The sequence below is a fragment of the Coenobita brevimanus genome, chromosome 94, assembly GCF_032717465.1.
Source record: "Coenobita brevimanus isolate Jiangsu-jjx chromosome 94, ASM3271746v2, whole genome shotgun sequence".
NCBI lineage: Eukaryota > Metazoa > Arthropoda > Malacostraca > Decapoda > Coenobitidae > Coenobita > Coenobita brevimanus.
In genome coordinates this window covers 21,028,453-21,045,194 of record NC_137047.1, presented here as the reverse complement: position 1 = coordinate 21,045,194, position 16,742 = coordinate 21,028,453, and the positions used below count along the sequence as shown (strand labels likewise).

At 42.0% G+C, this 16,742-nt stretch overlaps 1 protein-coding gene across 1 annotated transcript in view; it reads left to right on the top strand.

The window, feature by feature from the left end:
* The window catches only part of LOC145412850 (uncharacterized), a 104,843-nt gene extending 88,469 nt beyond the window's left edge, over positions 1–16,374 (top strand). The window contains exons 12-15 of the mRNA XM_080282650.1: positions 1,988–2,125; positions 7,228–7,376; positions 14,856–15,997; positions 16,241–16,374. Coding sequence (XP_080138776.1) covers positions 1,988–2,125; positions 7,228–7,376; positions 14,856–15,997; positions 16,241–16,374 — 1,563 coding nt within the window. The remainder of the gene's footprint in view (positions 1–1,987; positions 2,126–7,227; positions 7,377–14,855; positions 15,998–16,240) is intronic.
* The last annotated feature ends 368 nt before the right edge of the window (positions 16,375–16,742 follow it).

The following is a 16,742-nucleotide window of genomic DNA, read 5'->3' as shown; positions in this document are numbered from 1 at the left end:
ACTCCCATGGGAGTTGTTGTATGCTGATGATTTGGTGTTGATTGCAGAGAATGAAAGGGAGGCGGAGGAAAGGTTTAGGAAGTGGAGAGATGGTGTGGGGCAAAAGGGTTTAAGGGTAAATGCAGATAAAACAAAAGTGATGATATCTAGGGTTGGTGGCGGTACTGTCAAAGACGAGGGGGAGTGGCCATGTGCAGTTTGCCACAAGGGCGTGGGAAGTAATTCCATCTTGTGCGGTGTGTGTGATAAATGGGTGCATAAGAGATGTAGTGGTATCAGAGGTAGACTGCGAGATAATGCTGATTTTATGTGTACGGCGTGCCGGGGTGAGCAGGTGGAGATCGTCAGACGTGAAAGGATTGAACTTGCTGGTGAATCTCTTGAGTGTGTTGAAGAGTTTTGTTATTTGGGAGACATGTTGTGTGCTGGAGGTGGGGCTGGAGCTAGCTCTGTGGCTAGGGTGAGAAGTGGTTGGAAGAAGTTCGGGGAGCTCTTGCCTCTCCTGACATTGAGAGGGCTCTCCCTACGTGCTAAGGGGTCTTTGTACGCAGCATGTGTTAGGAGTGTAATGCTGTATGGCAGTGAGACCTGGGCAGTGAAGGAGGAAGACATTCGCCGGCTCAGACGTACAGAAATGACAATGATTAGGTGGATGTGCAGTGCGTCCCTGCATCCAAGGCCTGGAGGGGCTGGGTTTACAATGGAAGAGTTGAGAGGTAGGATGGGACTGGAGTGTATTGGTGTTGTGATGAGGAGAGGTAGATTGAGGTGGTTTGGACATGTGGAGAGGATGGGGGATGATAATTGGGTGAGGAAGGTGAGAAGTGTTAATATTGGGGGTGGGGTTATGAGGGGTAGACCGAGAAAGACATGGGACGAGGTCATTAAGTGTGACCTTAGGATTAAGGGACTGAACAGGGAGGCTGCAATGGATTGTGCAGCGTGGAGAGCCGCCATTAGGTGACCAAGGCCGACACATGCAAGCATGTCGGAGCCTTTAAAAATGAAACGAAACGAAACGACGATGCTAGAGTAACATCACAATGAGAGGAAGGCACAGCTATGGTTATCTTTCATCCAGCATTGCAACTGATTTGTGTACAGAGGTCTGTATAATCATGTGTAGAATACAGCCTTATACAGGTGGTGTGGCCTATTACACAGTTCATTTAAACAGGCTAGTCATCTGTTTTTCATCGTATCAGCTTCCCTCCTCTTCCTAGACTTGTCAGTTTCAGTCTCTTCACTACATTGTCACATCACTCCTTCTTTCATGTTGATGTTACACTGAATACTGTTTTTCTGAGCTTTCTTCCAACATATCTTGTGTAGATACCTCAATATGACAGGTGTGAGCATATATCAGCACCTACCTAATTCTGTAAGGTGAGATGTCTTATCCTGTATGTACATAGCAGGTCAACACCAGAACACTAACGTGTCTATACGTACATGACCTCATGAATTTATCTGCAGTTTATCCAGATGCCTTAAATTGTGTCTTGATTTGGCCTTTGTTTGTGTTAACATTTTTAAGGTAAGGTGTGGTAGATAGAGGCACCTACTAACCACTCCCCTGATCTAGTGTTACCTTCTGGTGTTTTACACTGAGTGACTAGTCAAATGGTTTCTTTTAGTCCAGGAAAGTGGTAACCATAATATCCAAATGGACATCTGATGGTGTAGTGGTGTATGGCACGCCAAGTGGATGTAACCCATAAAAGTTTACTTGCTAGGGATGGTTGAGGTTTATTGCTTACATAATACCACTCCAGGACAAGTAACGCCAAGCTCTGAACCCCAGTGCTCCTGATGGGGCAATAAAGGATGGGTAATAAATTTTAGGTAGGGACAGTGTTTGCTAGCCTTCAGTCTGTAGTTTTTTTTTTTTTTTTTTTTTTTGGGGGGGGGAAGAAAAAGAAAAAATTGAAGAAAAATGACAAAGAATTTCATATACTATTGGTCTTACATTTGAGTCACCCCACAGGCCAAATATGACCAGCTCCGGTCTGCCTACCGTGCAAAGAAGATGGAACAAGGGCGTCTAAGGGAGCTCTCACTTCAGTACACAACACAAGTGCAAGAGTTAGATAGAACCTCCACCGCCCTGGAAGAGAACTTGAAGGTGAGAGACTTTATAGTATCATAAACATAGTAATGCAGTACACTATCTCACTTTACATTGTAGATGTATTCACAGAAAATCTCATAGTAACTGAAACTTCTTGAAGTGTATGTTCTGTTGTGAAGAATATCACTTAATGGCCTCTTAGAGTGTGGTGTCTGAATAGCTACTTATTCCTATCTAGATTCAGATTAAGCTTGTGTAATACATAATTGTCCCAGCAGAAATGGAAATGACATCACTGCTGAAAAACACTAACAGGGCACTCAAAATTCCCTGGTCTCCTCTTCCTTGTTTCCCAGTAAAAGCATAGTCAGTGTATAATATATGTTGGTGTGCAGTGCATCATTATTCTTCTTTTGTCCTTTAATACTCGTTGCCTTTGTGAATGAAGAGAGATTACAGTACCAAGTATTGCTGCCAGAAAAATTTTGTTATAGCTTAAAGCACCAGTTTGAGTGATAGGCATGTGCCTTGTTTGCAGCTCAAGGATTTTCAGTTAACACCAGTGGTGTAGGCTGGTCATCCACCTTTGGGGTCATTAGCACAAACAGTCTTCGAACATGTTTGCCAAGCATGATAACAAAGCAGTGCTCAGGCAGTGATTGTGTAGACAGCAACACTAAATCACCTGCCTATCATGTGCATTCATTACACAGATGCCAGTATATGCATTCAAGCAATATCTGTAAATGCCAGTGTACAACTTTGCTGTGTTAAACTGTCAGCTTAATAATGACAGTTTAATTGTGGGTGTTTTGTGTTAACCTGGTCCACTGAACAGTGGTCAGTTCTGTGCTCTCTCCCAGCAAGTGATTGTGTAAACAACCCCTTAAATATAATAGCCTAGCCATGAGCCCCTACACCTCAGAGGGAGTAATTTTAGTGTAGTTGTTATTAAGGCCTAACACACAGTACAGGCATACCTCAACTTAGGAACATAATTGGTTCCAAGAGTCTGTTTGCAAGTTAATTTTGTTTGCAAAATGAAAATCCCTTACAGTACTACATGTACAACATAAAAAACACTGTACTGTTCACTGATCTGTCAGTAGGGTTTTAAATGTTCTTAAGCAGTTTATATTGTATCATGAAATATAAATGCATAAATTAACACAAGAAATACACAAGAAAAACGTAGAGTATAAGACAACTCTGTTCCTGCAATTGTTCGATGCCTATTTACAACTGACGAAAGGTAATGGAACGTTTGCCACCTGTGAAGATGTGGATGTGGCAAGCATTTCATTTTGTATCGTTAGTTGAAAATGTACATCAGACATAAGCGATAACAGAGTTATCTTATTTTATAAACATTACTGTAGCTCACCTGAGGGCAGACACAGCAGGACTTGCAGGAAGTGAGAGGAGGCAGGTGGAGGAGTGGAATTAGTTAGAAGATGCGGGTGAGGAGAGAGCAGTGGGCGAGTCGGGATTTTTGGGAAAGGCAGGCTGAACGGATGTGGCTGAAGGCTCAGCAAAGGAGGTTGAAGGCTCAGCATAGGAGGCTGAAAGCTCAGCATAGGAGGTTGAAGGCTTAGCATAGGAGGTTGAAGGCTGTGGTTCGTCTAATTTTGTTTCCACCTTGAGAAAAACCTCGTTATTGACGACTGGGAAGCGTTCTTCTTTTTCTCGTCAATAATGAGACAATAGCAGGGCAGGGCATCATGCACAGCAGCATAGACTCTGCCATTTATCAGCCATATTAAATGGGGTGAAAGTACTAAAAGCACAATGAACAGTGATCCTCTCTCCACCAGGTGAATAAAACAAATACAAAAGATGGCGGGTTAGCGTCCTAGCACCCACACTTGCAGCCTAGTGACCCACCTCGCAAGTACTGTCACCTGCCACATTCAAAAGTAGTCACAACGGGCCACTACAACTAAATTAGTTGTTTGTGGTTATGTTCGTACCTGTGAAATGTTTGTTATTTTTTTCGTGTTCGCATCTTTGAAATGCTTGGATCTTGAATGCTCTTAAGTTGAGGTATGTCTGTACTGTGTATGTCCAACAGGTGCCACCTACAGCACATTACGGAGAATGGGCTTTTGGGGGCAACCATAGTTGTACTATGACTGAACCCATTTGTGAAAGAATAAACCCTCACAAAACTCCAAAATCCTCTGCAGTTGGAACATTATCATCATCATTTAATTCTGTGTTGCTCCATGAGGAGTGTAGGAGCCACTAGGCAATTTGAGATGAGGTTAAAGATGCCAGTGACCAGCCTCACTCATCTCTGAGTGGCATTATGTGAGCAATAAACCCCAACCACCCCTTGGATATAAACCTGCAGAGGCTTAATCGAATTGGAGCACCTTAATTACCCACTAAATCACCAGGTGCCATTATTTTGTTATATGGTCACCACCCAGCATAGTAAAGGAAACCATTTGGCTTGTCACCCAGTGTAGAGTTACCCATTGACAGAAAGAAGAGGAAAGAATGAAGGAAAGAAAGACGGAAGAGGAAGGAAGGAAGAGAGGAAAGGGCAGTCACCCGAGAGCAGCGATACATTGAGTGAGTGGATGGTGAGTGCCCCCACCTATCACCTACAGTCAGAACAAAAACTATATTAATAATTTGTTTTAGTATTCATCCATGCATCATCCAATCCTATCCTGCCCCATGAGGAGTGTAGGAGCCTGGGGCTAGGCAATTTGGTCCTGACATTTGAGATGAGAGTCACCAGCCTCACTCATCCCTGAGTGGCATTACGTGAGCAATAAACCCCAACCATCCCCTGGATAGAAACCTGCACAGGCTCAACCCAATTGGAGCACCTTAATTACCCACTAAACCTCCAGGCGCCATAATATGGTTTTATTTGTCCCTGTGTGGAGTGCAACTCTCATGTGTGGGGAGGCTCTCCACATGCAGCTCTTCTCAATAGTGTGGAGTCAAAGGCTTTTCATCTCATCAACTCTCCTTCTCTTACTGGTTCCCTTCAACTTCTGTCTCTTTGCCGCACTGTTGCATCTTTATCTCTTTTCTATTGCTACTTCAGTGGTTGCTGCTCCTCTGAACTGTCTGCTTGCATCCCTCCACCTCTACGACGGGCACGTAGCACCCGTCTAGCAACACTCATCCCTTTTCTGTCCAACTCTCTAATGCAAGAGTTAACCGTTACTCCCAGTCCTTCATTTATGCAACAGGTCAGGTCTGGAACTGTCTCCCTCTGTCAGTATTTCCTACTTCCTATGATCTCCAGTCTTTCAAACACAGTGTGTCCAGGCATCTCGAAATGAACAGATCTTGAATTTGGCTATCTTTTGTATTGTTTTTGTTTTTTCGTGGAAGGAACGGTTTGTGGGCCCCAGGCCTTTGGTTTCTTCTTTCTTGCATTAAAAAAAATATATATATATGGTTACCACCTAGCATGGTAAATGATTCCCTGGTGTACAGGAAACCATTTGGCCTGTCACTCAGTGTAGAATCACTCATAGGCAGAAGGAAGAGGAAAGAAAGAAGGAATGAGAGACAGAAGTGGGAGTGTGAAGTCACCCATAGGCAGAAGGATGAGGAAAGGATGAAGGAAAGAAAGACAGAAGAGGAAGGAAGGAAGAGAGGATAGGGCAGACACCTAAAGCAGCTCTACATGTATTTATATTAAAAATGATATTATTATTGTGGGGGTGGCCCTAATGAATGAGGGTGAGATTTGGAAGCTTCCGGTGTTGCTGTTTGCTGATGATACAGTATTGTTGAGTGAAGATGAATGGGAGTTGCAAGGTTTGGTGAATGAATTTGGGACAGTGTGTAGGAGGAGGAAGCTGAAAGTTAATGTAAACAAAAGTAAAGTTATGGTGTTTGAGAGGAATGAAGTCACAGAGTGTGAAGTGAGGTTGGATGGTGAGGATATGGAGAATGTGAGTGCATTCAAGTACTTGGGTAGTGTGATGAGTAAGGATGGAACTTTGGGGGATGAAGTACGTGAAAGGGTACAGCAGGGAAGGAAGGTTGTTGGCACACTGAAAGCAGTGATGAGAAATAGGGAGGTGAGTATGGAAGTTAAGAAGTCACTGCATGATGGTATTGTGATCCCTACCCTGACGTATGGAAGCAAGGCGTGGACCTTGCAAGAGGGGAACAAGTCAAGAGTGAGAGCAGTGGAAATGAGTTACTTGAGAGGAGCATGTGGAGTGACATGGAGGGACAGGTTGACGAATGAAGAAGTGAAGGAACGTTGTGGGGTAGATGTGGATGTGGTTGAAAAGATTAGGAGAAATACACTGAGGTGGTTTGGACATGTGGAGAGGATGGAGAATGAAAGACTGACTAAGAGGGTGTATGTAGGTGAGGTGGAGGGAGGGAGAGGGAGGGGTAGACCGAGGATGAGGTGGAGGGATGGAGTTGAGAGGTATATGAGGGAGGGGGGGGTGAGTTGGGGGGAGGGGAGTCAAATGGTGGGTGACAGAGTGACTTGGAGGCGTTTTGTGTGCGGCCACCCTTTGCAGGATTAGGGCGTCGGGCTATAGATAGATAGATAGATTATTGGCATGAAAAATGTCTCAAATATATTGAAAAATGGTTATGATAACAGGACATCATTTAAAACAGCACCAGTTGTTTTGATCATCTTTGTTTAATTCAGCCTAGTTGTGGCCATCTGGCTGTGACTGCATCATCTGCTGTTATACATTGTCTGCTGTGGCTAGCCAGGGCTGGGAAAAATTGGGCTAAGCAGAGTAGAGAAGAAGCAATTTTGGATACATAGAACACTGTGTGCTAGGAAGCACTATTTATTGTGGGTATTTTGTATTGCCAGAGGCATGTTTTCAGTTACAGATTGCCCCTTGAAGGAAACATTGCATAGCTTCATAAGGTAGTAGTGCAAGAAGCACTATTTATCCTGGAAACTTTGTATTGCCAGTGGCATGTTTTCAGGTATGGATGGCTCCTTGAAGGAAATAATGCATAGCTTCATAATGTAGTAGTGTAGAAGACAAACATACGTTATTTCCTTCACACAGTTACACCCACTGTGTAACAGTGTGGACGACAGTATTCAATGTTTCCCATTTTTACTCTTTGAATTACCTCCAGCACTGGACACTATTGTTATGGAAACTTTTTTTTCTTCTTTCTCTCTATGTTAGGGTATGCTGTATGCACTGGGTGAGAGTGTTGATGTAGCAGTGGACATCCTAGCCTCCCATGTATTCCTGGCACCTTGCCTAGTTCGCCTCAGCCCAGATCTTGCCTCATCTCCCAGCGAATGGTTTGCCACCCAGCAGGCTCGCCTCAGGTAATTTGTTTTTAAGATACTCCTGTTGAACAGTTTTAGGTACAGTTAAAAATGGTTTCTGTATTTATGCAAGTGCAGCATGTTGACTAAATTTAATTACAATAGTCTCTCCATTTATGTAGGTGCAAATGCACATTTTCAGTTTGCCCAGCACTGGAGGCAGAAAAATAAGCATAGAAGTTCAAAGTACCCATACGCTGATTTAGCACCTATGACAGGGTGCTGGTTAGGCAACGATATAACCAGGCAGATCCATGGCCTGGTTATACAAACATTCCTCAGCTATTTCCTCATTCCCTGAAGGTGGAGAATGGACTGTTGGAGAAGAGCAACTTCAGCCTGCAGTCTGCTGGGTTCACATTTCAGATGAACCTGGGGCAGCTCTGCTACTACTTCTGGTAGTGTGGAGTCGTCGTGGATCGTACTACTAGTGGAATAATATTTGTGTGAAATCTGAAAAACGTGGGAAATAAAGAACAACACATCTCAAAACTTGCAGTAGTTGCCCCCCTTTAAAACTTCAGTCGAGTAAATGCAGGACAGTATTTGCATTCATCCATCATCCAGTCCTGCGTTGCCCCAGGAGGAGCGTAGGAGCCCGGGACTAGGCAAGTTGATCCTGACATTTAAGATGAAAGTGATCATCCTCACTCATCCCTGAGTGGCATTACGTGAGCAATAAACCTCAACCATCCCTTGGATATAAACCTTCACCGGCTCAATCTGATTGGAGCACCATAACTACCCACTAAACCACCAGGTGCCAATATTTGGTTATACCTTTACTACCCAGCATAGTAAATGGTTTCCTGGTGTACAGGAAACCATTTGGCTTATCACTCAGTGTAGAGTCACCCACTGGCAGAAGGAAGAGGAAAGAATAAAGGAAAGAAAGGCAGAAGAGGGAGCGTAAAGTCACCTGGAGGCAGAAGAATGAAAGAATGAAGGAAAGAAGCAGAAGAGGATGAAAGGAAAGAGAGTTGGAGGAGAGGAAAGGGCAGACACCTGAGAGCAGCACTACACTGAGTGAGTGGATGGTGAGCACCCCCGTATTTGCAACATACTAAAAATAAAAGAAAAAAAGTAACATTTTGTATGGACCATCATTCAGAGGTGACAGTTGATTAGATGATGTATAGTGTTTCCTTGAATGTGAGGTCTGGGGAAGCTTGAATTGCAATTGAAGAATTGAAAGGAAGGCTGGGACTTGAATGTATAGGTGATATGATGAGGAGGGATAGATTGAGTTGGTTTGGACATGTTGGGAGGATGGAAGATGACAGTTGGGTGTGGAAGGTGAGAGGTATGGACGTTGAGAGCAGGGTTGCAAGAGGCAGACCAAAAAAAGACTTGGGACATGATCATAGAGTGCGACCTCAGGGATAAGAGACTGAATAGGGAGGCTGCCAGAAATCGGCCAGCATGGAGAGTTACCATTAGGTGACCAATGCCAGCACATCCAAACATGTTGAAGCCTTTATAAATGATACAATACGATATAAGTGAGAAAACAGTTGTAAAACCAAAAAAGGTCATAAATTCTTATTGATTGCAGTATACAGTAAGGTTGGAATATGATGTGAGATAGGTATTTAAAATTTTTTATAAAATATGATTTCACATAATATAATTACTATACGTGTAAATCAGTGTTGAAAGTAGCGTTAGATTCTACAGTTTGTGTGGCCAGAGAAAGTACAGTTAGGTTCTGTTGTGAAGCTGCAGAAAGTAGGGTTAGGTTCTGTGTGTGGCTAGTAAAAGTTATTAAAGACATCTGAGCATGTTTATTGTGTGATAAAGAATAACACTTTCATGAACCAGAGGACTAAAAACTTGGGAACAGCTGAATAAACAGCTGATGCAATGGGAACATGTGAGTAAACAGCTGATGCAGCGATTTTTGTTTACCATCACAGTGGCGCCAAAGATAGGCTGATGCCATCTTAGATTGCGATCTCAGCACAAATTTACCCCAATCAGTGCTGATTTATCCAAACCTAACCCAGATTGCTGTATCCTGATGTAACCTAACCCCATTTATTCTAACTTACCCCTACCTAACCTAATTTATCCAAACCTAACCTTATCTATACTTACGTATCATCTCCTAATATCTGAATAATAACCCCTAAACATACTGGAGGGACTGGATCAGCAGTGTTTACATTGATTTTGCAGCAATTTTTGTTTACCATCACAGTGGCGCCAAAGATGGACTGGTGCCATCTTAGATTGCTATCTCAGCACAAATTTACCCCAATCCCTGATTTAGCCAAACCTAACCCAGATTAAAGTATCCTAACCTAACCTAACCCCATTTATTGTAGCTTACTCCTACCCAACCTAATTTATCCAAACCTAACCTTATCTAAACTTATTTATCATCTCCTAATATCTGAATAATAACCCCTAAACATACTGGAGGGACTGGATCAGCAGTGTTTACATTGATTTTGCTACTCTCAACTGTAAACCAGGTTACTTTTTTCTCGCACATTTCTCATAACTTACATTGTGAGTTCACTTTCTTTTCATTATATTTTGTTTGTGAATGTGGAATTCTCACAATTAATCATTCCAGACCATCAGTACGGTATCTGTTCTTGTGAATACGACACTTCTCATATCATTTCTCGTCCTTTCAGTTGAGTTCCTCTTTAATTATATCATCTCTTCAGTTTATTCTGAATATTTACCACAGTCAGATCAAAAACATCTTTTCATCACTGGTATCTACTGAAGCATGTTATAAGTGAGTGTGAAATGCATAAAGTGTTATCACATTTTGGGTTATTTGTGTATGGAAGCCAGATGCCGTGAGTAATGCCATTACTGCTAGTAACATACATAGCTACCCAGTGACCTACTGCACTTTCCGCACGTATCTTCACCATCCATCCATCCATCCATCATCCAATCCTACATTGCCCCATGAGGAGCGTAGGAGCCCGGGGCTAGGCAGTTAGTCCCGACATTTAAGATGAGAGTGACCAACCTCACTCATCCCTGAGTGGCATTACATGAGCAATCAACCCCAACCATCCCTTGGATTTAAACCTTCACTGGCTCAATCCAATTAGAGTGCAATAAATATACTGTATTTTCACTCACCTTTCTGGCCAGAATGGTATATTAACAAACATTGGGGGAAATTAATGCTGAAAGACATTTTTGCTATCCTAGAACCATTAACCCGCCCCTTCCTGACCGATTTTCCACCACTGACCCCCCCCCCCCATCCCGGCCAATTTTGGAAAAACATTTTTTGGGCTCAAACCTCCGCTTTTGGTGAGAAACATCGAAAATTCATAGAGAAATCGCTCACCTGAGGTTTAACCCGTCCTGTCCCGACCAATTTTCCACCACTGACTGCCCCCAGTCCTGAACGATTTTGGAAAAAAAATTCTTGGCTCAAACCTCCGCTTTTGGTGAGAAACATCAAAAATTCATAGAGAAATCGCTCACCTGAGGTTTAAAACACTGGATACAGGTAGCAATACCCCTTATCTTACTGGGTTTTCTATCAGGCTGTCTCCAAAGAAAACGAGTTCTGTGGGAGGGCAACTATTACACACCACTCATAAATGGTATTTGTTTATTTATTTATTTGTTACGAATTCATATGTAGTACGAGAGTATATTGGTTTTCACACAGTAATATAGGCAATATAAGCATTGTTTCACTTACTAGACACATCAACATACCTGACCTTTTTTGACGACATTACCTGATCATCATTTCTGACTGTTTCTTCCTCTAATGCTATGTAAACTTTGTCCTCCACATTGTCATTGATTTGGGAATCACTATGGCCTTGAATTTTGTACCGTGGCATGACATGTCTTTACTGCCCAGGTCACTGGTAACAGGCGAATTGCCGAGACAATGGCGTGCAGGGGGAGGGGAAGGTCATGCGGGGTAAGGCATTGTCCCTGCCTGGCATCTTGTAGAAGAAGGTGTCCCGTGTATATGTACCAAAAATCACGTGCAAAATTTGAAAAATGTGCAAATGACAGACCGTGCAATTGCTGCCCGTTTATATAGAGTGGTTCCTTGTTTTTCAACGCATTTTACTTCAACTCCTCGTTTTTCACGCAAGAAAAAAGTTTCCATGTTGTCTCACATTTTGCTGATTTCCCTACATTTCACTGCTCTCAGCCAGCAGCCGAAACTCAGCAGACGATGCGTACCAATGCTCAGTCTAGGGCCCATACCTACGAAATTACTAAGTATTTAGTTTTGACTTCTACTTAAATCTCAGGCTGGAGTGCATTAATGAGTGGACTACTTAAGTGCTACCATTGATACTGCTTACCCATCCGCTCAGCAAAGTAAAGTACAAAACTCTTATGTGGAGGAAATCTGGATGAAAAGCAGTGCATAGCAAAATTCTTGTGAATAAAACAATGAATTATTTCAGACACAGTGCATGTCCAATCGAGATTTTGTTACTAATATTACAAATAGGATGTACTACTATTCTTTTGTGTGTCGAGTGAAGAGTGAAATTTGAATTTCTTGGTAGTATTTTCCGTCATCCACGTTACATCGTTACCCTTTTGATTTATGCCGTCTGTAGTCGTTTCCCCATCAAAACCTAGACAGTTCCGTGTAATGTATGTTTTAAGATGTTTTCTTGGTGTTTTGTATGTATGTATTTTACTGAATGCATATGATAAATAATGGTTACCACGCGGTACAGCTAGTGCCGAATATAATGACAAAATTCGTTAGGAATCCCTTCTTGACTTCACATCGACGAGTCTTTCAGTCAGTTATTTCCTTGTCAAAACTCAGGTTAGGTAAGATTATGGTCGGTTCCCCACTCTTCATGCTTGCAAGACGTTTCCCAGTAGTTTTCTTCATATACTTAAATGTCTACATGATTATGGCAAAGAATTATTACCATGGAACACGGACATAACTGAATTTAGGACAATCATGGATCGCTTGCATGACCTTGGCTGGTTGTTTCCCTGTCAAAGACTGGTTTGGTTAGGTTATGGACGATACTCTTTAGATACACTTTCTTGTTGTTTCCTGTTATTCTACACATGTATTCTAATTTGCCGTATGAATATATTACCCGATTATTACCGTGAGGCACAGCTGTAGCTAGGTTTTGGAAAAATTCATCAATAATTGCCTTCATAATATACAGTAACCTTAACATTTCCCACATTTCCCCATCAAAACATGTGATCTACTGTTCTTTGATTGTTATTTCTTCTGCAAAACAGCCACAACATCTGCAACAATACAGCTCAAGCCTTGTTATATTTCATTGATAAATAACTTGTAGATGAACAAGGAAAAAAGGTCATGGGGGAAGTAGACACACGTAAGTTTGTTAGTGTGATCGTAACATACTGTACGTACGATCTTCAGCCGTGTCGTGCTATTATTTCTTAGCAAAGAATCGATATGTTTCTCATAACACTGTTTTTGTTGGTTTTGATGGACAAATATGTGAAATAGATGTGAAATAAAGCTTATCGATATTTAAGGAAGGAAAGAATAATAACCGTCCCATGACCGAGATGGTAGACTCAGCCCACCAATTTTTTATTCTATTTGACTATTATTACAGCCTCTCTTCCTTGTAGCAGTGAGTAAAATAATGTTATTATAATTTCTTCCTTCCTTTTAGTGACAAAGAGGGCACATAAAATTACCATGGTTTAGTTTACAGACTTTGATGTCGATAATTAAATAATCTGGTGAAAAACGGCAGTTTTTTCTTGGTTAGTGACATTGGAAGTTGTGGCCCTCACTTCCCACATGATAAAGATATTCGAGAATATACTAAAGGACAAGATCATTATGTATTTGAAGAGCAATGATCTCCTGACAAATGCTTTGCATCGGAACCAGCCTATCCACCTTCAACAATAAACACACCTTCACTTGCGACTCAAGCCAGTCTTCAGTTTATTTCTGGTGTTGCAGTTCTTTATAACAGTTTTAATGTCTTTTCAGGTACATGTTTATTGTGTTATGATATTTTAGCACTAGTAAACACTCTTCATTTAATTTTGGGTAGGGCTTGTTTCGTGTTATGGTTCTTTCTGTTGGTGTTATGGTGCTTTCTGATAGGGTAGGTATGTGTCCCACTGGAATGCTTCTCTATTTTTCCCATTGATTCTTAACTTCACAGTTCAACGTTTCACATTTCGCGTGTTTTTGGTGGAACATCCAAGCAACGAAAAACGAGGAACCACTGTACGTCAACAGGAGTCACAGTGACAAAACGTTTGGAAGTATATATACGACAACGGGACGCTGTGGGTTAAGATACTGGATACAGGTAACAGAACCCCTTACCGTACTGTGTTTTCTATGAGGCAGGCTTCAGAGAAAACGAGTTCTATGGGAGGGGTAACTGTTCCACACCACTCATAAATGGTATTTATTTATTTGGTACGAATGTATATGTAGCACAAGAGTATATTGATTTTCACACAGTAATATAGGCAATATAAGCATTGTTTCACTCACAAAACACATCAACATACTTCACCTTTTTTGGCAACATTACCTGATCATCATTTCTGACTGTTTCTTCCTTTAATGCTACATAAACTTTGTCCTCCACATTGTCATCCATTGGGGAATCATTCTGGCCTTGAATTTCGTACCGTGGCACGACATGTCTTTACTGGCCAGGTCACTGGTAACGGGTAAATTGCCAAGACAGTGGCGTGCGGGGGGGGGGGAGGTCATGCGGGTTAAGACATTGTCCCTGCCTGGCATCTGGTAAAGGAAGGTGTCCCGTGTATACGTACCAAAAATCACGCACGAAATTTGAAAAACGTGCAAATGACAGACCTTGCAGTTGCGGTGCGTTTATATACGTCAACAGGAGTCACAGTGACAGAATGTTTGGACGTATATACACGTCAATGGGAGTCAGCGGGTTAAAGCACGTTAGTTGTTTTTTGCAATAAATAATAAGATTTTTCCTACCAATTTCGAAGTACGTCAGAAACTGTTCAAGTTATTTCGGTCCTCAGGGGTTGGGGGGGGGGGGAAGCTGCCAGAGATCAAGCAGCATGGGGAGCTGTCATTAGGTGACCAGACTGACACATGCAAGCATGTTGGAGCCTTTATAATCAGTACAGTGTGATACAGTTTATACAAAACAGTATTATATCCCAGTCTTACTGTATATGTGAATGGACATTGATCATATAACAGGTGTGTTGTACTGACTAACACAGCATTGTGTAAAATTGGCACTGTATTTGAATACTTTTCACATTACCAGCCTCATCCTACAGACTGAACACATGACATGCAGTTACTGTATTAAAGCTGGAGGGGTAAGTAAGATGTTTGGCAGTTGCTACTAAGGTTCCAGTATAATAGTACAAACCATTTCACTCTTCTCGTTATCCATCCTTGAATATGCTACAAACTCATATACAGATGTTTTCCATTAATGCAGATATTATAATACTGTATTTTTAAAACTCCAGGTGGCTGCAGACTCAGCTGAGAAAGCTCTGCCTGCATAGCTGGAAGACTGGTGAGTTGCCCAAGACCTCACACCTTGGTTTTCCAGATACCCCAGTAGTGACTTGTAAGTTGGATGTGGGTGCAGAACATACACACACTCCAGATAATGAGCCAACGTCATCTGCTGGGACAAGAGTGACCAGACTGTGTGATCTGACCATTGTAGATGAGAGTGTATACTATGGTGGTGAAACCAGCTTAAGGAGGGGCTGTGTGTCACTTGTTGGTTCTAGTCCTGTGTCATCTTCCTCAAAATCTATTTTAAAAACAAAAAAACTTAGGTCAGCAAGTCCAAAGAAACTTCAGGGACAGTTAGGTTGCACAGGGGACAAAGACAAATTGCAGAATGAAACAACACTTTTCCTAACAAAAAATAAGGATGCAGTAACCAGCAGCTCTGTAAACTTAAGTGAAGCAGAGCAGCTGTTAACTAAAAAACAGAGGGAACTCTCAGAGGCCAGGTATAAGCAGTACAAAGCTCTCATTCAGAGCCTTCAACGAGACTTAGACCTGAGCATGGCTCCCTCACCAAGTGTACCATCCTCTATGTTGACAACACCTGAGAAGATCAGTTCATCTCCTCACAGTAATATGAAAAAGTTGAATAAGGATCCCTCTTCAGAGTCTGATGTTTCTCTTTCAGAGGCACAAGTGTCTCGAGTTTTATCACCTTCGGACTCTTCAATTCATTCAGAGGTATCTTTAGCTTCAGAAAGTCATAGTGTGGTCAGTAAGACTAATTTTTGTAATGCAGATAAAGCTGGGGATGAATCTCAGTCCCCATCCTATGGAGAGGCTCATTTCGAGAGCAAGACAGAAAATTCTGAACACATTGAGGATGCATTGCCAGAGCAGTTGTCCCCACTAGTAAATGAAACTAGTGTAGTAAGAGAAAACATTGATAAGCCATCATTTTGTCCTAATTTCACCAGTGAAAATGAAAGAATAACAATGCAGGCAGCTGGAGATGATAAAATATTATCACAAAGAAAGGAAAATGAGGATAAACTCTGCAAAAATTTAAATGTTGACAGAGATCAGGACAGTTTAGAAGAGAATAGTTATCATGATAAGGAAGACATCATTTGGGCATTTGTGCACAGTGAGGCTTAACTTTTTCATTATGATGTTATATATATATATATATATATTTTTGGCAGATACCATATACAGTGCCCTCGCACAGTGAACGTATTCAGAGTAAATGATTTGCCTAGTGAACGAGCAGTCGGTAATCAGGTCCAGAAAACCATAGTGAACGTTTTGAACCCCGAGTGAACGAAATCGGGGAAAAGAGTAGGCCATAACTGCCGTCTCCCATATTGAATGACCCCCCATCCCCTAGTCCACGGTGCACAAGAGGCCAGGTCTGAGCAGCCTGTTGAGCAGAATCCAATAGAGGACGAAGATTTGCCTATGATGAAGATCAGTAAAATTTTAGCAGCAGTGGATATTCTGAGAGAAGAGGTCAAGACATGAAACCAGCTACCTTAGAACACAGGAAATGCTCAGTGGAGTAGAAACCACTTTTCGTTATTACACTGAAAGGCACAATATGGAAGTCAACAAAAAACACTCATCACATGGTACTACAGAACTCAAGAACAACAGGAGCCAGTTGCCTCCACATTGTCTGCTACACTTCCTGGTGAAGGCAATGATGTGATGTCAGTGGCGTCATCTTTGGACTTTGAAGGTTTTATGGGAGAGATTAATAAGGTAGAGGCACATGGGGAAGTGGTTCAGTCAAGTGATGAGGGCAGGACTGATGACGGGAACGAGGGAGTGTTAGATGATGTGGTGGGGTCACCCTGAGTGTATCTCCCTGCCTTGGAACCATCTGTATT